The sequence below is a fragment of the Lepisma saccharinum genome, chromosome 24 (assembly GCF_977018435.1).
Source record: "Lepisma saccharinum chromosome 24, izLepSacc3.1, whole genome shotgun sequence".
NCBI classification, from domain to species: Eukaryota; Metazoa; Arthropoda; class Insecta; order Zygentoma; family Lepismatidae; genus Lepisma; species Lepisma saccharinum.
In genome coordinates this window covers 36,778,067-36,799,980 of record NC_139252.1, presented here as the reverse complement: position 1 = coordinate 36,799,980, position 21,914 = coordinate 36,778,067, and the positions used below count along the sequence as shown (strand labels likewise).

Here is a 21,914-nt window from a genome sequence, read left to right as displayed (position 1 = left end):
AATATTAATTTTATGATTTATTTTGATTAGCTTTTTTGATACTTGTGGCTAATCGCGAAGATGAGGATGAATGATGATATGAAAAATTGATGAAGGAACACTCTCCAAGAACACCCGTGCTTGATGTATGAAATATCATTATCCTTGCCTAGCACCCCCCCCCCTTAATATTATTGCACAAACAGTAACTTCTAGTATTGTAAGGAATCCGTAGCACAAATGGCATAGTTTTGTGAGTGCCTGCCCTTCTCCAGCAAGAAATAAGTTTAATTTTGAATACAAAATTGTACTGCACATTCCGGATTTTCAAAAAGTTATTTTAAGTAACACACTTGTCGTTAACTGGTACATTGTATAACACCATCAATAACAAATCACGCTGTTTTTGTGAAGTTTATATGTCTTATAAGGAACGGATGCTTGCAAATGGTGCAACAAATCTTTGTAAACCAAAAGCAATAACTCACCATAAATTCAAGGGACGCCTGTCGTTTACTTTTACTTTCTTTCTTTTTAATCGCTCGATACAACCTAATTCTCCCCCGCACACGCACCCTCATGCTTCGAAGATATCTCGCGATTAAACAATAACACATTTATTACACAGTTTATGCACAGAAAGTTATTTAAAAATTAAAAATGGTGTGGTTTAGGAGACTAAAGAAGTAGAAATACATTCCGCTTGACATGCATGTAGGGGTTTTGATGTGTTGATACTGCCGATTCTCTCATTGCCTGCGATACGAAGAGCTCGGCGGTTCAGGTAAGACTGGCATGGTTGATTCTGAGCGCCGTACTCGCGCGGATTAATACATAAAACCTGCTGCAAACTTGACCTGACGCACGGCTTAGTCATCCTTTCATATTAGGTGAACCGTTTTATTTTTATTCCTTTTTTTACGCCAGAGAATAACACTGTTACACTTTAAACACGATATCACAGTGATGGAAGACATGTGAACAAAAAAAAAGAATGATATTAAATGGAACAATAATAATTGAAGATTTAAGAATGGAATTACCAAGATGCAAAGTTACTTGTCTAGGATAGGCACAGGTGGAGTTGCAGTTAGTGTATCAAAATTGGTGAACTAGTACAGAGATAAGTGTATTTGTAATATTAAAACGTTAATATTAATATATCTATTTTGCATTATTTTATAATAATAAAATAATATTAATGAAAATGTTGTATTAAGTTACATATTAATTTTCCCTGGGACTATATGTATATCTACATTTAAGATAATTTAACTTCAATTTAGACAATTAATATTTACAAGTATAAAGCACACAATGCTGAAATGTATTATTTTTTGGTCTAGTTAGTTTATTCAATGAAATGTGAATGAATGATCGTTATTATGAAATAGAAGAAAGTTGGAAGATGACATCTTCTAGATCTATTCCAAAGTGTGCAACAAATTTGTCCTTAGGAGGACATTACAAATATAACATGTTTATTCGTTTATTTCTTACCATCTGCATACTGTGCAGGTAGGAGACGTTGAAGATTGGTGCGGGAACGTCCCCATTGCGTGTGTCTCTGGTTATTGCAGGAACCATCATGGGTGCGGTACAAGGATCGGGTGCAGGTTGGTTCACGTGGACACATATCGGCACCAATGGTTCCTATCAGACTCTGTTGCTGCAGAATAGAGGCGCTGTTGTCTGCATTCAAGTTGAATCTGTGGGAAGAATACCAAGTTGTGTTCAATGGTTACAAGAATGTCAATGCTTCATCATTATGGGTAGATCAATTTCATCATAAACTACGGAAAGGTAACTGATGGTCTGGTGCCGGACACACCCAGCTTCCTCCAAACACCAAAACTAATATTAAGAGCTCTAAACCTCGTCGTCTAACAATGCACATGTGGTTAGAATAGGAAGGCAGGGTTTAGAGTTCTCAGCATTTAGTTTTGCGGTTTGGTGGACCCAAGGCGCTGAATTAAAAAAAGAGAAGAAATAGAAAACCCCTTTACAAACATAACACATTTCGATCTCTCGGTAATTGTGTTTGAACCGACGTGACATCCTAGTGTAATAACTTCAAAACATTCATGTGTAAAACACATTTGGAAGCTTGCTTTCAAAGACATTCAAATTCCTTAGCAGACAACAATTTATTTAAATCTTTGCTATTCCAACTAACTATAAAAAAGTGAAGTAATAATTAATAAAAGTATCTGAGATATTTCTATTAAAACTCATACAATTTAATTTTTAACGATACTGACATCTGTCAAGATGATAAATGTTTCAACATAAATGTAATAATATTCACCTTCTCCATTTTTATATAATTTGTTCGTTCTTCTCGTTATGTTCTCTTTAGATTATAACACTTAATATTAAGTATCACCTTAAGTACAACAAACCTTATGACTGAACTCACAATAAGGCTTATTAGTCACATTTTTATAGCACATATTAATCATCCTTACTAATTAACTGCTACTATTGAAGTGAAAGCACAGAATATACTGAACAGTGCCTTGAGAGAAGGAACTGGCAACACTGTTAACATGGCCGACAATGAAGGATCTTTGTAACCAAGATCATTGCTTGTAACTTCTTGAGTTCTTGTTATACTTCGTGTTGTGCAATTAAGTACGGTGTTAATTTAACGTTAGTCTTTACAATATTAGTAACATGAATGAGATGATTCTTTCTAAATCGAAACAGGCAAAGTCCGTTTCGCAAAGATTGAGAAATCAACATACATTCTGTTCTTCCGTTTAAAAAATAGGGAACATTGCACGTTGTCAGTAAATAAATATAGAGTTTATTGATCATCTAAGCAGTCACAGGATTGACAATTTCATATATTTCCTGTCTTTAGAACCGAATAAATAAAGTTGAACTGTGAAATACAGTGTAATGTTTATTGTTAACAATACAAATAACTGTTTTATGTTCACTTGATGTATTTTTTTAAATTTTGTGTAAACAACTGTAGAACAAACATAAATCTATTCTCGGAAGACATGTTTACATAATAAACGAATGATTAATTTATGATAATATTAATGAAGAGACATCTAATGTGCACATCGATATTTAATGACAATTAATTTATATTATGCTGGTAATAGATGGTGCTTGAAATTTATACTTGAATAGAGATTAACTGTATGCAATATCAAGAATGTTCAAATTTCTAGGAAATAAGAAATATTGGTTTTCATCAGAGATATTTGATTACCTGGGGAGATATTTCACATCATGTTATCTCGACTATGTGTCTTCATGGTACTATACAATATACAGGGCATTGAATATCTTTAAAGTTGAATTCGTCAGATCAGGATTGTGCAAAATTAAGTAGTATTTCCGTACGGGAAATGAGCACATACTTACTGGTCTGCTAAATAGAGAGAGGCTTGCGTAACCACCAATGATTGTCGACTCATTTCAATTGTTCCTGGGTTGGTTCTGAAGAAGAGTAGGTGTCCGAAGGCTGGAGTCTGGGGTTGAACCGTCACTCCTGAGCGAACCAGGTTCACTTCCAGTCTTGTAACCTGCCTCAGGATCTCCTGCCCGTATTGTATGGCTGTGTTCAAGGCGGATGTGTCCAATGTGGGCTCTTTCGCTACGAACTGGACTTTCGGAGGCTCAAAATACACCAGTGCCGTATCTGCAAGACGAAATCATAGGGAGTGTAATTTTTTCTTTTCTTGGAAGGACACAAAATATACTCTAAATATAAGATTATTTCTCCCCTTGTAGCCAAGCAAAAATGGTAAATGACGAATTACAATGATGGGAACGATATGTACTAACTTCATGTCACATATTTTGATGTATAAAAAATGAGGTATTTGCGCTAGTCTAGTTTTTTTTAAAGTAATGTAGGCATATTTTTGGGATAAACGTTCAAAATTTGTGTCAAAATTGATTCAAAATATGATTTCTACAAAACTTCAGTAATTTTTATTTCATCGAGTCATGCCCGTCAATAACTTTTACATAATCTACTCTTAAGACATGAAAATAACATCGCAAAAATCAAGGTTTCCCTACTGTAGCATTTCGCAAATACTGTGTGCTCTGATTTTGGGAGGCAGTAATAATTTCAAAATACATTTTTTCTTCAAAGAATTGAGTAATTAATTTAGATTTTTTGCTGCCAGGAAACTAAGGAATTGGCAGGGTACGGAAATAGTATTCTGCTACATATTTTTTTATATGTATTTCGTGAATTTTTCTACATATTTCCGTGCCCCTACCTCTAAATCCACCAATGGGTGAAACTACAGATATGCTCAATTGGTTAGATTTAGAATTGCGTAACAACATTAGGAACTAGCATGTTTGAATTTTCAAGACATCGACAATACTTACTGAGCTCTCCTTATAGCTGGGTAAAATCACACACACACACAAAACAACTTCCTGTTATAACTCATTTTTTTTAACTTGTCATTCAATTATTTTCCTTTTCATAGAAGAGGGGAAAACTAAAGAGTGAACTTCGTGTTCTTTATTGTAGTGAAGAGTTTAAAAACATAAACTCTATTAGTACATTGCATTCGTTTTTCATTGTAAATGGTTTAGAGGATACCTTTTCAGAAACAGTAAAAATGACAAACATAGTTTTAACAACTCCGGTGGCAACAGCTGAATCTGAACGATGTTTCAACACATTGAAGCGTATTAAAATGCAATGGGACAAGACAGACTCAATGCCTTGGCAGTGCTTGCAATAGAGAAAGAATACATTGCAAACATAGAGGGCTTCAATGAAAAAATAATTACAAAATTTGCTGAGCAGAAGAACAGGAGAGCATAGTTCTTGTTTAAATGAGAACCAACGTTCGTAGAAAGGTACGTTTCACAGCAATACCTGTTTCTTTTGTAATTCATGTGAATGGTCATTATATTTTAAATTCTTTAAAAAAATAAGTCCAATTTTGTAGTTTAGAGGAAGATAAATACCTGTTTTTTTGTAATTCATACGAATTGTTATTACCTTATAAATACTTTTTTAAAAAAATGAATCCAGTTTTGTAGTCTGGAAGAAGAAAAATACCTATTTTTTTGTAATTCATGTGAATTGTCATTATATTTTAAATTCTTTAAAAAATAAGCCCCGGCCAAATTTGAGGCCACGAGACGCCACTGCTATCGGGTTTATAAATACGCTTCCCGGGGTGTGCTACGTGAAAGTGAGGTTGACATCTGGGTGCCTTGTCACAAGGTCACCCCTTTCACGCTGCTGTAACCCATAGAAGACAAAACTGGACTCACCTGATGTTGCCTTGACATTGGTGCAACAGACTCCATGCAACCCATCAGCTGTTGTACATGAAGACTTTGTCAGCGTCGCGACGTCATAGAAGAGAAAATGGCAGTCTTCCAAAGTGACGCAGAATCCTGGGGACCCAGCGACGTCATAGCAGTGTCCCACGGGGGAGGATGACACGACATTCTTCCCAGGGGATGCCGGGATCAGGTTGTTCTGAGAGATCGAGTTGGAGTATACAGAGGTTGAGGATTGGGCGAAAGGAGCGTGGGTGTTCTGGAAGTAGAAGTGTGATTGGCGCTTGCTTCGTGACGTCACATTGGAAGCTTTGTCCCCGTTGACGAGGGTGGAAAGCTGAAGCAACAGTGCCAGCAAGATCCATAAACAGTGCATGATTCCTGAAATAAAGAGAATGTCCTGAAAATAAATACAGGGTGTTACTGCAAAAACACGGACAAGGGAAAAAAATAGATCTGGCTCGAGTACTTTACCAAGTGATGTATAACATCGCTGACAGGAGACGTCTTGAAACGCATTTATGACTGAGCAAGCTACCACTTTTCTATGTGACGAACACAATTGTGAGAAATTTTAATTTTCGCTCATTGCACAGTACTTGTTATATTTATTTTGCATAAACTATTTGTAATTATTTCCCTTTGTGATCAAACTTGACAGTGATTTCCTCCAAGTGGACCACTAGCTAGTGCAGTGTTTCCAACCTCACAACAGTTTCTCTGATTCCAATTGTAACACGCCGAATCGCAAGTATTCCCTAAAATCATAGCCTACTTGAGTTTTCCGTTTTGTTCTCTGTTAATATGTTGGGTGCAGGAGCGTATATTCCAGGCTAGCTAGGCTAGCTACGAAGCCTGGAGTCTAGAAAATAAAATACAGGAGAAAAAATTGATGAGAACTTATAAACAAAATTATTCATATCAGTGAGATAGATGGTGATTTTCGAGTTGGCAACCTGATTTCCTATGAGTTGGCAACCTGATTTCTTATGAGTTGGCAACCTGATTTCTTATTAGTTGGCAACCTGATTTCCTATGAGTTGGCAACCTGATTTCCTATGAGTTGGCAACCTGATTTTCTATGAGTTGGCAACCTTATTTCCTATGAGTTGGCAACCTTATTTCCTATGAGTTGGCAACCTGATTTCCTATGAGTTGGCAACCTGATTTCCTATGAGTTGGCAACCTGATTTCTTATGAGTTGGCAACCTGATTTCCTATGAGTTGGCAACCTGATTTCCTATGAGTTGGCAACCTGATTTCCTATGAGTTGGCAACCTGATTTCCTATGAGTTGGCAACCTGATTTTCTATGAGTTGGCAACCTGATTTCCTATGAGTTGGCAACCTGATTTCCTATGAGTTGGCAACCTGATTTCGTAGGAGTTGGTAAATTTATTTCTATTCATAGCCTAGGACCACGTGACAGATATAGCCAAGATCTTGGATTCAGTATACAACACTGGTTGGGTGAATATAGTTTATGACTTCATGTTATAACCAAGCATATAAATCTTTTACTACAGTGTTTCTCGTCTAGTGAAGGGACCTTTAGTAAGGTTGGCTACTCCCTGCTGGTGCTCAAGAGCTTTGTGTTGCCACATTAACGATTTCTGAACTTAGAAATATTTCAGGGCGCTCCGGTAACAATTGCAGAAGTGTACAAGATGTACTGTACATATTACAGAATTACGTTGTTGAAATATAATTTTTATAACTGAACTTAAACACCTGTAATTATCAGAAAAATTAATAGAATTATATGCAACTGTAAAAGGACGCTACTTCTGTCGCACCCTGTATATTTAAGTGGCAATGTGGTTACTTATTCAGTCACATGTAGAGGGCGCTCATTTTATTTTTCCTAGATAAACTTGCGTAATGTGCAAAAATTTAAACTTTTGTTTCGTTTTAAAACTTCCTTTTATACGTACTATTTCTGTATGTAAGTAGTAGGCTATTTGAAGTTTTGAGACCCTCTGCATATATGTAATTGTTTGTGTGTGTGTGTGTCCAGCTTATACATTTAATAAAGAAATCGCCCTTTAATGAGTGTTGGGTTTTACGTTCTTTGGGTCGTGCTAAATCAGCTTCAAAGTAGAACCCTTCGCGCGTACTCCTGTGTTTAATATTAGTTTCACGGTTAATCTTTTTAGCGGTTATTGTTTTCGCGTTTATTTGTGCAGCAGATTTCGTTCTTGCTTCTTAATCTAATTTGGGGTTATCGCTTTCGCTGTTATTCCGTTTCGCTTTTGTTCCTTCGCGTTTATTCTGTTCACGCGATTAATCGAGTGTTGCGTCTCACGGTTAATCCATTTTATTCCAGTATCTTGTATTATGGTATCCAACTGTATTGTATTGATACAATACAATTGAATCGAGTTGTACAGGGTGTCCGATTTGAAACGCCCCAATGGGAACTTTCTGTAACTCCACATGTATTTGATGTGTCGAAATGAATTATACATCAATGAATATACATAGTCATAAAGTTTCTGTGAGACAAGTAGTAATTAGTACATTTAGTACATTTCTACAAGCGCCCCATGAGTTGCATGGAAGATATCAAGCCGATACTCAATTTCCCTGGCCTGTAGCATGTTGGTGACTGTCCAAATGGCAACTATAATCCTTTCACGAAGCTGTTTCATAGTGTCACTTTGAATGAATACACCATGTCCTTGACATACCACCACAGTATCGGTTGCTAATTTGAGAATTAAAGCCAAATTATTACTTCGAAGTCTCTCACCACCTGAAAAAAGAAAACCTTCCTTTCTTGTAACTATTTCAAATTTTCACAGTTGTGCTACCATCTACCACCTGGCATACGAAACAAAATGGTTTCATATGTTCATTATGAAAATTACAAATTAGGCCATTCCAATACGGACACCTTGTATTACAAGTTTCATTCCGAGAATTTTGAGCGAGTTACGACTCTTCACACCTGATGATGCAACAAATTATGGAAATCGTAATGGAACTTTACGAAACACACGAAACAAAATGACTGGGTCCAAAAGCTAATATTGGGAATGGCCTTCTGAGAACCGGCTAACTGGAATGCGCCTTTCTAAAATAATATGTTTAAATGCGATGGGCGTAACCCAAAGTTTGAATACAATGAGAAAGGAAATGCATTTTCTTCGCTGATGAATTCCTACCGATACAAATCAGAGCTGTATTGTTTCATTTTTATTATCCTCTACTTCTTTAACTTTCAGATTTTTTTCCCCTCGAAGTAATCATCTAATGCATATTTCATATTTTCTTGATTTTATTGCGGTTGGTGCATTAGAATTGTACAGTTTGTAATCTACCATCATTTAAAATTACATTTGCCACTCTGTAGACTTTCTATCTAATGTTGTTTCAGGTCTCTTGCGCATCTTCTTTGCGCATCTTCTCTGCACATCTTCTTTGCGCATCTTATCTGCGCATCTTGTTTGCTCATCTTCTCTGCGCATCTTGTTTGCGCATCTTCTCTGCGCATCTTCTTTGCGCATCTTTGCCCATAGCTATGACTGATCAGGGCCGGACTAGTAATCGGAAAGTTGTGAGTGATGGAATGAAATGAAGGGACACTCACAAAGAATGCTCATGCCCAGGTCAGGATTCGAACCCGAAACCTGGTGTCGTGTCGCGTTATGATAACAACTCCGCCAAGAAGCCCACAAACCTTTTGTTATATAAGGTGCTAATTTTAACTATTATGATTACAAAAAATAACATGTTCCACAGTAAGTTTAAAACTTATGGATAGATGGCGCGCTTTGTAAAAAAAATAGATCATTATAATTTATTCTCAACTGATATTCAGTATGTCTTCCTTTTTTCAGGCACAAAAGGAAACAATTTTAGAGTCATAAACAATTATATTTTGGTTTCGAAAATGAAATAACTTTATCACATTGTGAATAAATGATATTTAACTCTTTCAAATGTATAAGTATGTATTTCTTTTAGCATTTTTGAAACAAATTTACATCGTAATATTAAATTGTCATTTCACAAGAGGAGCAGAATACATTAAATAAAGTAATGTGGGTAGTTATAATTAGAATTATAAAAATAAATGCTCAAAGAATATGTTAGGGCTGTCGGATAAATAATGATACGATTGTTATATCATTGGGTTAACTCTGTAGCTCTGTAGCTTGGTATGTACTGATAAGTGGTCAGCTCGACGATTCTCACCGAAAATATTTTGTGGCTTTCTGATGTAGGCCCTGCCACTCCAACATTTTGGCACCGAAAATCAGAATGTTAAGCAGAGATCGAAGCGAAGCCTATTAACAATTCGTTAGTGTTTCTTGAGCACTTCAAAGGGATTTTTTGTAACAGCATTCATCAACAGAAGCTCCGGGTGGTAATCCATTCTCATATCGAATGATGTTTCCTCGCATAAAGACGAATGGAGCGTGGTGCTTATCGCGCCACTTGCAATCGTTGTCTTGATATGAGTGGTCCTTGCCCTCCGTGCATTCTATGGTATGAACAGCTGGCCTTGTTTTTCTCTTTTGGTAAACGCCCAATTTTACATGAACTATTCGAAGCTCGATAACAGCACTGGTGCCACTAGCGAATTTCGTTCGAGGGTGCTAAAGACTCTACGAAATATTTTTAGGTAGGATTTACTGTCAGTGATCTTGAATACTAAGTGTCTCTCTCTTTCACTCACATACCACCCCCCTTTTTCCTGCTTTTTCCCTTCTTCTCCCTCACTCCATTTCATCTCAGTTTTCCCCTTACTTCTTTTATTTCGCCCTCCCCTCTCTGTTGCCTTCCTTTCCCTCGCTCTTCTATTTCTCTATTTCTTTTATCACCTTCTCTTCCTCTATTTTTTCTTATCTCCTTTCCTTTACCTCTCTCTTTCTAACACAGTACCTCTCTATTTCCCCTCTATTTTTACTTCTCTCTCTCTTGTTCTCTATTCCCTTTCTTTATTTGCCCATGAGCTTCTTTCCCCTCCCCTTCTCTCTCGCCCTGTCTTTCTACCTATTTCCTCTCTTTCTCTATTTCTGTCTCTCTCGTTTCACCCTCTGTTTCCCATAATCCACTTTCCTTTTTTCCCTATTTACTTCTTTCTCTCTCCCTCCTTTATTCTATTCAGAGTGTCACCATTCATCTTAGCGACCCCGAAAACTATGGATTCCATACTAATATCGGTCGGTCGTTTACGATTATTTTTACATGTCACCTCCTTCCCACCTCCACCCTCATGGGTGCCACAGGTGTCTTGGAGTTAAACGGCATTGGGAGTGTCACTATTCATATTAGCGAACCCGAAAATTATGGATTCCACACTAATATCGGCCGTTGTACATGTCACCCCTTCCCACCCCCATTCCTAGGGATACCTGGGGTGTCTTGGAGTTGAACAGCAATTGGAGTTTCACTATTCATCTTAGCAACCCCGAAAACTATGGATTCCACACTAATAACGGTCGTTTTCGATTATTTTTACATGTCACCCCTTCCCATCCCCACCCCTAGGGGTGCAGATAAAGCCACAGTCCATAAAGTAGTTGGTCGAGTTTGTGTTCTACGTTCACTTTATCCACGGTAAGGCTAATAGGGACTGGGCTTAAAGTTCAAAGTTGAGTCCGAACCACTAGCCTTCACCGGGATCGAACCCGGGCCACCTTGATTGCAAGGCGACGACGTTACCACTACGCCATCGGGGATGCAGTTTATGTAGTGGACCAGGAGCGTATATTCTAGCCTATCTGCGAAGCCTAGAGAATAAAATTCAGGAAAAAAACGATCAGAAATTGTAAATATTATTATTCATGTCAGTGAGATAGATGATAATGCTGATTCTGGAGTTGGCAAACTGATTTCTTATGAGTTGGCAACCTGATTTCCTATGAGTTGGCAACCTGATTTCCTATGAGTTGGCAACCTGATTTCTTATGAGTTGGTAAATTTATTTCTATTCATAGCCTAGGACCACGTGACATAGTGAGATACCATGGGCGGAGTTTGAGCTTTTGCTTTGGGGGGAACAGACTCTGGGAGAAGCATATGATAGGCAATTATAAACTAGGGGATATTCAATAACCCTCAGGTATTGAATATCCCCTATAACGGGTCCGGAGGCCTTTCCCCAGAAATTAAAAAAAAAAACAACTTAAAACACCGAGTTTTATGCTTTTCAGATTTCAAAATATTAAATTTCCTCGCTTAAGTAAACAAATATTAATTAGTATATTGGTTGTCAGTTTTAAAAGAAGCAAAACAGTACGATTATTGCATTTAATTAATTTTTTATTGATACAATACTCGTATTACTTTAAAAAAGTTACGGTACTATAGTAAGCTTCAGAAATTTTAGAAATATTAATTGAAAAGTTGTTTTGATGCCTCAGCAGTAACCGTTGACGCAACACAAAGTTATTTTACGTTTTTCTTTCTTCAATCTGTACACATTAACGTGGGTGCTATTGAGGCTGCAGCATTAGGCCCATTCCTGAAATCGGCCCAGATGAAAACAGACGAGAATTTTCCGAAAACTGAACAGTTTTCTTTTGCTGTATTAACCTGAAAATAAATCTTAGAATGAAATTTGGAGCCCCAATTTCGGACGCCTAGACACAGCGTTACTTATTATACAGTTACTATTATTCTTTGCGCTGTGACGTAACTATAACGTCATTGTGTTTATTGTTCACCGAAGATTTCAAGTCAATGCTATCAATTGATGCAGCATCAGGCCCAATTTCGTCTTAATCCGGCCCTGTACATCAATCAAATCGTCTAAGACCCGCTATTGCGGCGCAATTACCGCACGTGACATCATGCAAAACGCCAATATTTGCGGTATGGCTTCATAACAAAAATGTATTAACTGAACTTAATCATATGTTATTTCTTAGTCTTTTTAAGTTGGGGGGCCAGGCTCCACATGGCCCCTCCAGAACTCCGCCTATGGAGATAGCCCACATACCTTCACCGGGAATAGATCCCATAACCCGTTAATTACAAAGCAACTACACAGTCGGAGGCCTCGGTAATAAAATTGGACTAAAATATTTTCAAGGTGGGCCGTTGCCGACGCCCTAGAACAACAGAGATGCAAAATTGTATAAGAGCTGCCCCATATGCTCTGGAGAGCAAAGAAAGTGAAAGAACTAACTGACCAGGCGTGACTACTGGGTGGGCCAAGCCCCACGCTTATATAATTGGACCATTCTTATAATAACACTCGCATAATTAGAAAAAAACGAACACTTCAGCAACTGGAAAGGCACCCATTGAACACTTATCGACCTTGATCTGTTGGAAGCAACATCTGTTCTGCATAGGCAAACACATTCGCACGACTGACAGTCCGTTAAGTTACAAGAACGCAAAAAAAGATAAACAAAAAGTGCCAAGTCATCGTCTGAACAACGCTCCACTTTGGCTCGGAATGACAATGGGTGTCAAGAACAAGGATACTTTCACCTGGCTCTGCAGACTCGAACATGTGTCCCCACACACAACCCGGAACCTTGCACGATATTTACTCCCGGATTTACAGTAAGGACTTCTTGGTATAAGTACTGGGAAGCATTAATTTGCGCCTTCGATTTGCTTATAATAACAGTACGCGTTCAATGATTTACCCAGATATCACCTTGAGACACAGTTTCAAATGTGCCATTAAAGAACAGCGTACATTTCAGTGATGTGTCGTAGATTATAAGTTTACGTCTACATGCGTTGTCTACACGTAATCTACGCGTAGATTACATTGGGTTGTAGTTTACATAGACTACGTAGACAATCTAAATTGCATTAAAATTAATTGTCAAGGCTTTCATGAAAGGAAAGTGACATTTTCAACTATATTGGTTCCTAACGAACTGAAAAGAATCCTATTTACAACAGAATTTCTCTTCTCTTCCATCATCAACAATGAAAGAAGATAAATAGTATGCAAAAAAAAACAACAGATGGCACTTAAGAGCCAAGAGTGGCCTTTTTCTCATAAAACACTAGAATATTTCCTATATTAGGTTTCTCCCTAGGTGAGAAACTGTTCGAATTTGGAAGAAAGAGTATGAAAAGTTCTCCTCACACATCAGCAACTGATACGCAGTATAATTTTCTTTTAATTCCACGGCGTCCTTTGCTAAGTTATCACCTTTGGCCATGTTGCTTACATAGATTACGTAATCTACGTGTATAAAATAGTCTACTTGTAGAATGTAGACTATCGTTGTTTACGCGTAGACGCACATCACTGGTACATTTCCAGAAGATAGTCTGTTCTCTTAGAAGTGTATATGTTCCCCTAGTCATTATTAAAGTTATTACTTTCCGTTGTACAGTTTAATTCACAATTAGTGTTCATAAATTCAGACACAATTTCATGAACAACTCTTGACATATTACATGTTCAAAGTTATAAGCAAATTATTTTATGAACTTGAGCCCTGTAGACCCATATAGGTTGGTGTCACTGAACAGTTGAGCGTCTACGTGGGGTTGGTGAGGATTATAACCCATTCCCATTGGCTACCCTACAATTGATTCATTTGATTTATTATACTTCACATGTTTGCCACTTTTGGCTATTACGAAGATGATAATGAGCTGATAAAATTGATGAAGGGACACTCACAGGGCCAGGAATCGAACACCGGACCCCTAGCATCGTAGCGCGCTGTGCTAACCACTCCACCAAGGAGCCCGGCGACTATCCTAGAAACATGATGGTAAGAGACCTGTAGGATGGCCAAGACGGGAATGAAGGGATAACGTTGAGATGGACCTAAAGGAAATCGGTAAGGATGGAAAAGATTGGATTGATCTTGCCCAGGATATGAGCAGGTGGAAGTCTTGTGTTTCTGCAGCCATAAACCGTCGGGTTTAAGAAGGCTTGAGTGTCACTTAGTCAATATTAGCACTAAAAACAAGAAGTCATACACCCCTTACGTATCCTCGGTACGCCACTGGTCTCTGGAGAAAATTATAGACCTGACAGTGTTCTGCAACAATGATTTGTATGTTCTGCCTTCTCAGAGTATCATATTTCATGCACTCGCCCCACCCTGCTTGTTTAGATGTGACAGACATCCCGAGCAACTTCCTAGATCGTAATGACCAAGCTCTTTGTTGACGAGTTCTCGGTAAGTCCACGGTTTGTTCAAACAGCAAAGCCTGTCGCCAGAGGGCTAGTGGAGAAATGCTCGGACTTTCGAAAGACGTTATATTACTCGTTTCGTGCAGCTGATTCTTTACTATTCATGAAATCAGCGGTGATAAGTTTGAGAGGCGTTACTTCGATTGAATCTCTCTCGACAGCCAGGATGCGCAGACTGGTACAAAGATCGTTATGTAATACTGGGTTGGTAACTCTACACATCGTAACGGTAATTTACGGTTATGCATATACAGGGTAATTCAAACCATGCGTTCAATAAGAATGGAGAGGAACTGAAAGATTTTCTGTATGATTCAGTTGGACACATATGCCACGAGATGTTACATGTGACTTTTTTTTATGGAGCTACATTAAATATGCTGTATCCAATCCACCGTTACTCACAACTGATGGAGGAACACAGAAGAAACTGCATGTTATTGATTATCCATGGATGTAAGGCAATTGACTATCATGTTTTCTAATAGGTCTGTAAGTCATGATATGAAATTTACAAGTTTCCCATTACGTTGGTGTAGAATTCACCATTACAAAACTGCAAGTTAAAAAGAAAATATATGGCCATTTCAAATTGAATGAATCATTTTGATTTACCCTGTATATCTTTCTGTCTTTGGTTTTTAACTCAGATCGTCCATAGATATACTATAGGTATATAATAAGGCCACACGACTTCACTCAGGGAGCTTATAAGTGGTACGGCTTGATCATTCTGCGTAAGGCAAACACAAGCACATATGAACAGGACATAAGTTCCATAGAGAATTATACTGGTTGTGAGACCAGACGCCAGAGCCTCGTCAGTCTGCAAAATGCAGTGTGACGTTCTGTTGATTCATTTGGTTTATTTTACTTCGCATCTCTGTCACTTTTGGATAATCGCGAGAGTGATGAAGGGATACTCCCTTCCGAGATTCGAACCAGGGACCCCTTGCATCGTAGCGTGGTGCACTAACCACACCGCCACGGAAGCCGGCAAGGTTCTGAAAAGGCCACTTCTTTCACCCCATTTCAATTATGCGGATCCTGTTTCCAAATAGCCTATCTGGAGACTTCAAGTTTTAGCCAAACACCCTCAAAAGATTACGCAACACCACTCTTGTGCTAAATTTACGTTTACACGACCTAAAAATTAACTTACACACCACTACATTGAAATTAAGAGATAATTTTCTGTGCAACCTAGTTTTCACGTATCATTAATGAATTCTGCTCTCAAGCCGGTCTACCGTCATTTTCCTCACCCGCTCACTGCAGTCATTTGTTTGCTATTCATGGGTAGAATTTGGCCCAACATGAGGCCAATCATATTCACGCATGACCCGAGCAGTTATCCACACGCCACGAGGGAACAATGGGCTAAAATACACAAGGCGGGAGGTTGGTCTTGTGAGTCAGACCAGCAGGATGAAAAGCTGTAATACTTTCACTCTTGTGTGGGCAGAGATCTCAATCCCCTTTCTCGCTCGACAGGTGGTGAATCGGTTGGCGATTACCCATTATTATAAAGCACATTGGGACCGACACCTCATGATCTTGAGAACCAGTGTTGCCAGAAGCCATTGGAATTGCCAAACAGATGCAAAATTCTACGCCCAATATTTCTAGTGTGCTTTAAGTACTTCATGCTCGGATAGGCTGTACGGGACTGGACCTACAGTTTAAAGTGCAATCTGCGATCCTTCCTTAAAGAAAATGAAATTGAAAGCGTATAGTGTATAATTGTTTAACTACAAGTAACAAACACAATTGAAAACTCATTCTTGTCCATTATTGATCGAATCATCAAATATTCCCCAACCAAAAAGTATGCAGCTTTGTTAATTAAACGAGATGGCCATTTTGCATCTGAAAGTATTACGTACCCAATAGGACCAAGTAATGTAAATAGTTTGCCAAAGAGGAATAGAGATGGCAGCACCAGGCGGGCAAGATTAAGAATTAACATAATATATGTGAACGACTTGATAAATAAGAACAAAGCAAATTGAAAAATGAAAGACAATAGAATCTACTATAAGAAGATAGAGAATAAATATAAAATAAATAAATTAATGTATATACGCCATAAATCAAACCAGTGACCATATGTAAATTGATCAGAAAAGTAAAGTCGTCAAAGCACTGATAAAAGTTTGTGTCTGAACAGATATTGCATCTGTTTGGTTGATTTACCATTCCCATAGCGGAAACTTTGTTTACACCAGTGGCGGTGCGTTCCAATCGACGCCCCACAGCACTTTTGGTTGCGCGTTTCAACCGTAGCACCTACTTGGATGCGCTTCTCAATTGTTTGCACCAAGTATACACTCTGTTGTACCCAGTTAGTTTTGGCACCTTCCAAACGCAGCCGCAAGGGAGGAGTTTAGTATATTTCCCAAAGCTTAAGGAAAAAGGATATATGAATTCATAAATCGTCAAAAGCTGAAATAGAAGGAAGTCCAGACCGACCATTAAGAAGGAAGTCCAGATCGAGATCTGTCCATTGAGAAGGAAGTCCAGAAAACGAGACAGGTGTCCTGACTCCCGAGACCAGACGAGAATTCCAGTACTCATCTCTTCTCGTGCCATACCTGAAGGGGAGATCGTGAAAACTCAACCCACTCAGCCACCGATGCGACTTAACATCCAACACAAATCGTGTGCGAAAAGGTTTTAGAATTTACATACCTCCAAAAAATTACGACTTGCGAGCAAAGAACAAAGGCAGTTAACAATTAACTACAAAAGCAAGCAAGATATTTTCAGTACTTATCTCTCAGACACAATCAGATTGGGGGTTTTCCCGACCCCAACCCTCGTCCTCTCCCTGAAATCGTTCCGTAACATCGCCCCTGCCATCTGGTGGGAATCCCTACCTGGTAGGTCCTTCACTGGTAACGTCATAAGATTTAACTTATTCAGATAACAAGGCCTGTACCGTAGGTGTCGGGAAAAATGCGCCCGGGAAAAGTGCGCTCTCGCAATAAAAGTGGGAAAAATGCGCCCTCCCAAGAGTAACCACAATGAAAAGTGGGAAAAATGCGCCCAGCACACACGATCTTCACCAATATGATAATAGTTAATTAAAACAACCTTTACGCAGCTTCCCCTCACACGTAACACAGACTTGGGACCGTCAGGAAAGAGAATATATTTTTTTAAAGTACAGTAAAAAAATTCTCTTTTCTGGCGTGTTTAGAAGCTGGAGATGATGTCCTTTGTCATATTTTTATTTTACTCTTGTAATTTTTATTTTATTTGATTAAGTTTTTATTTACATTTGTATTTCCATTTCTTGTGACCTCCGTTGACGATCTTTTACTCCATTTTTTGGATGTGATGTACGCCAGACTTCTCAGGCATTTGGTGTGCTTGTTTTGTAAGTATGTACAATTTTGCTAATCTGTTCATCCAGTTTTATGTACGTTCGTTTCGTCTTCGTTCCTTCCAAACCGATGCTAGCCCTGTCATATTTGTATCCGCTGTATTCCGCTTCCTGCTTCAGCGTCTTCAGAAGGGTGTAGAAGTTGGGATGAAGTCAACTTTCTCCTGCAGCTTATTGTTCCACCCTTCGACAGCATTGTTCGTGCGGTGCTTTGCATCTCCACAGAGCCACACATCAACTGGTAGATTTGGATTTTGCAGCCATTGTTGTACAAAGTAGTGAAGAAACGCTGTCAGTTTCTCTCCTGCTAGCTGGTCATGTGTGCTGGGCGCATTTTTCCCACTTTCAAATGTGGTTACTCTTGGGAGGGCGCATTTTTCCCACTTTTATTGCGAGAGCGCATTTTTCCCGGGCGCATTTTTCCCTGATTCGTACCGTAGGCTTTGGGCTCTACGAATTATCTTACATTTCGATGCTTTTGGGCGGGTAAATTTGCATGTACAAAACTTGCCTGATTGAATCAACACACAAATATTGACTTGTTAAAACCATGAAGAAAGCAGGGCAGTTAGTCATTTCAGTCCTGATAGAGGGCGTTCTATGAACATGCTAGATTCTGATACACTACTTCGTCAAAAATTTGATCGTTCTTCCATTTGATCTCCTAAACATATCTCAAACATTATAATATGTAATATGATTTTGCATTAATGCTTTGCAATAAAAGAAAATGATCACCAGTTAAAGATAATTGACCAGCACTTCCAAATCAACTTCTCATTTTGTAATATAAATCATCCTGGACTAAAATGCAGAATGTATTATATCGTTGGCTGTATTTCTTGATAATTATGGAGGTCTGTGTATATGTATCATTCCCTGTGTTTTGTGTCGAAATAATTGTACTAAAGAAGAAACGTGATTTCCCTAATATTTTTCAATATTTAAGCAATAATTGTAGAATTGCAGTTGATTTTAAAAACCTGCGTTGTTACGTTTTTTGTTAAGAAATGCAAATATGAGAGAAAATGCATTAAATATATTGTTTAATTTTCAATAGAGCAGAATTGCGTGAGAGAGAGGGAAGAGAAGAGAGAATGAAAACGAGAAGATGAAAAGGCAGAAAAGAGACCCTATTTATTTTTTATCTAGCTCCCTCTCCCCTGTTCTTATTCCCTCTCTCTGTTTCTAGGGAGAGAAAGAAAGAGTAAAGAAAGGGGGAGAGAAAGAGAAGGAAAAGCAGAAGAGAGGAGGAGATAAAGGGACCCTATTTCTTCTTTCTTCCTATATTTCTCTCTTGAGAGAGAGAGACAGTAAAGAAGGGAAGAGAGAAAGATGAAAAAGAGAATGAAAACAGAAAAGATAGAGAGAGACGCCCCATTTCTTTCCTTCTCTCTCTTTCTTCTCTTCCTCTTTTTCTGCCTCTAGAGAGAGAGAGAGAGAGAGAGAGAAAGGGTAAAGAAAGGAAGAGAGAGAGAAGACGAAGAGAAGGAAAGTGAAAGAGAGAGAGAGAAAGAGGTACCCTATTTCTTTCTCTCTCCGGTTGAGAGCCATAGAAAGGAAGAGAGAGAGAGAGAGAGAGAGAGAGAGACGAGAAAGAAATCAGCTAATCCGGGATTCGATCCCGGTGATTCGGCTAGGCATTCCTCTCTCGAGACATAATATCTCTGACATCAAGTCTCAATGTTCTCTCGAATTTTAAACCATTAGTCTGTGTCATACCACCATCCCCACAGTGTGAGTTTCCCAAGTCCGATAGAAAAGTACCTCCACAGTACAACGCATACGAAAGACAAGCAAAGCAGATGCTGAGAATAAACCCAGATAAATTTCCGAGCTCACAAACTTACCAGAAGAGTGTCCGAAGGCATCCACCAAAAGCGTCCACCTGCTCTCGAGGAGTGGAGAAGAAAGTTCCTCTGGCTCGACCAGCGGAAGGATTGTGTTCCCTGCAGGGTGGGGTCGAGTTACGTGGTCCAGATTTCTTCTCGGGATTGAATAGATCCTGCTACGTCATCCGCTCCCCCCTCCATCACCCCCCGCTGCCAATCCGCAAGGACGCCGCTGGGGTATTAACGACCAATTGTCGCTCGGTAACCTTAAAGCCCCCATTGCACGGTTTTTTTACACGTGGAATTGGGTCTTTCGTGGGTTCTGATATGGTCAAGCAGGATATACGGAGATGTCAGTTTTGTATATCCTGAAAGCATATCTTCCAACGTCATCAGCAGCCACTAGCAGAGAGGATAGAGTTATACCCACCCAATAGATACATCAATTCCTATAACCAGTATAAGACTGCGGACGTTTTTGAGGAAGAAAGAAAGTAATTCTAATTTGTTACATTACGTCACTTTTGGCTAATCGCAACGAGATTCGAACTTTTGAACTTCAGTGGCGAAATCAAAAGTCGACCACTTAACGTGGCTCTTGAATGAAAAGAGAATGAAAGGAAAGATGTGAGGGTAGAAATGAAAGGAAGAAGAATAAAGAAACAAGATAAAGGTCGTAAATAAAGAAAAGACAGAAAAAGAATCGAATAGAGGAAAAACTGAAGGATGAAAAAAGAGGGAAGAGAGAAAGCGAGAGAGAGTGAAGAAATTTAAGAAGAAAGAATACTGAAGAAGAAAGAAATGGAGTGGAATAGAGAAAAAACTGAAGAAAGGAAGGAAAGAAGAAAATAGAAAAGGTAGGAGAGGGAGTGAAAATGTAAAACGGAAGAAAGAAAAGGAAAGAAGAAACTGGAAAGAAAATGAAGAAACGGATTAAAAACAGAGAGAAAGAAGTGACTGAAGGAAGGGCAAGAGAAGAAAAGGATAGAAAGAGGGAGGAAAAACCGGAAAAATAAAAATTAAGAAAGACAGAAAAAGTAGTTTTTTAGTCTATCGAAGCCTATCTTGTTCGGTATAAGGTCATTACACTCCACGACAATGAACGCACAAGAATTAGTTGATTGTTGGAATTTGATCTGAGAATGCAAGAGTACCAGACCTGTGGACAGAACTGTTAGAGATAGTGAACTGATAGAGTGCCTCCCTTGTCCACCGAAGTTACTTCTATAGTACTAATTGACTGGTTAAAATGTATTAACTATTTTATAAACTTACTTCCAAACAAGTTATCTTTAATCCATCCTGATGTTTAAACAAACTATTTCCTTTTACATGAATGTAGCACATAATACACATTGCATAACTTATTAAATGTTGGCCATTTGTAACTTGTTTGAGAGAACTTTAACAATAATATAACAAGAGTAACATTAACCAGTCGTATAAACTAACGATTCAATTGAATACATACATGCAATAAAATGCATTACATTTCAAGTACAGAGAAGAATTCCACATTTCGGTTGATTCATCCAAATACATAATTTTCTCTTGATGCATTAAAATGCATCAGATCACAAATTTCGATCAACAACAAACCAAGAAAAGAACAATTGATGCATTTAGTTTAAACTTGATGTATTTTCTTTTTCGTGTAAAAGATACACCACAATTTTGCATTACTCACATTTTTTAGGAACGCTGTTGGCCACACGATCGCGTGGATAGAATGCATTAGCACTTATTCACCACAGAGACCACACTTTGAATCACTGTTGTACAGAACAAGAACATAATAAAATATTTTTATACTGCGTTAAAAATGAACACCATTTATCAATATTTCAAGCCACGAAAAGTGAAACCGAAATGGCAGATATTAGATAACTGCTATTTTATAACGAGAGATACAATACGAGAGAAATTATGTTTCTTTAATGCATGCATACGCTTCTTTCACAGCCTTGACAGTAATGGCTTTTTTGGTTCCACGAAAGTCACCGTTACATAGGGCGATTCAAAAATAAATGCCCTGATTTTTTACGACAAACCTTCTCGAGTTGTAATCATGATGACCCAGTTTGGAGTCACGGAGGAGAGATATTTTTAAAATGTCCAATAGCTTGTCCATAAATTTCATAAGGATGACGTACGATTCATTTAACTCATTGTGTGTTCGGCTTCATTGTTCAATGTTCACGACTTGTGCAACTATATATCTTCTAGCGACAGTCTGACAGAGTAGGGCACCCTAGTGCACATTAATAACACTAACTAAAAGTTAAAAGCAGAAC

General features: G+C 38.3%; 1 protein-coding gene across 1 annotated transcript in view; it reads right to left on the bottom strand.

The window, feature by feature from the left end:
• The window catches only part of LOC145978153 (uncharacterized), an 86,942-nt gene that overhangs the window by 60,223 nt on the left and 4,805 nt on the right, over positions 1–21,914 (bottom strand). Inside the window, exons 4-7 of the mRNA XM_083110593.1 lie at positions 19,639–19,737; positions 5,254–5,646; positions 3,364–3,640; positions 1,480–1,688 (exon numbers count right to left, since the gene is read on the bottom strand). Of these exons, the coding sequence (XP_082966719.1) occupies positions 1,480–1,688; positions 3,364–3,640; positions 5,254–5,646; positions 19,639–19,737 (978 nt within the window). The remainder of the gene's footprint in view (positions 1–1,479; positions 1,689–3,363; positions 3,641–5,253; positions 5,647–19,638; positions 19,738–21,914) is intronic.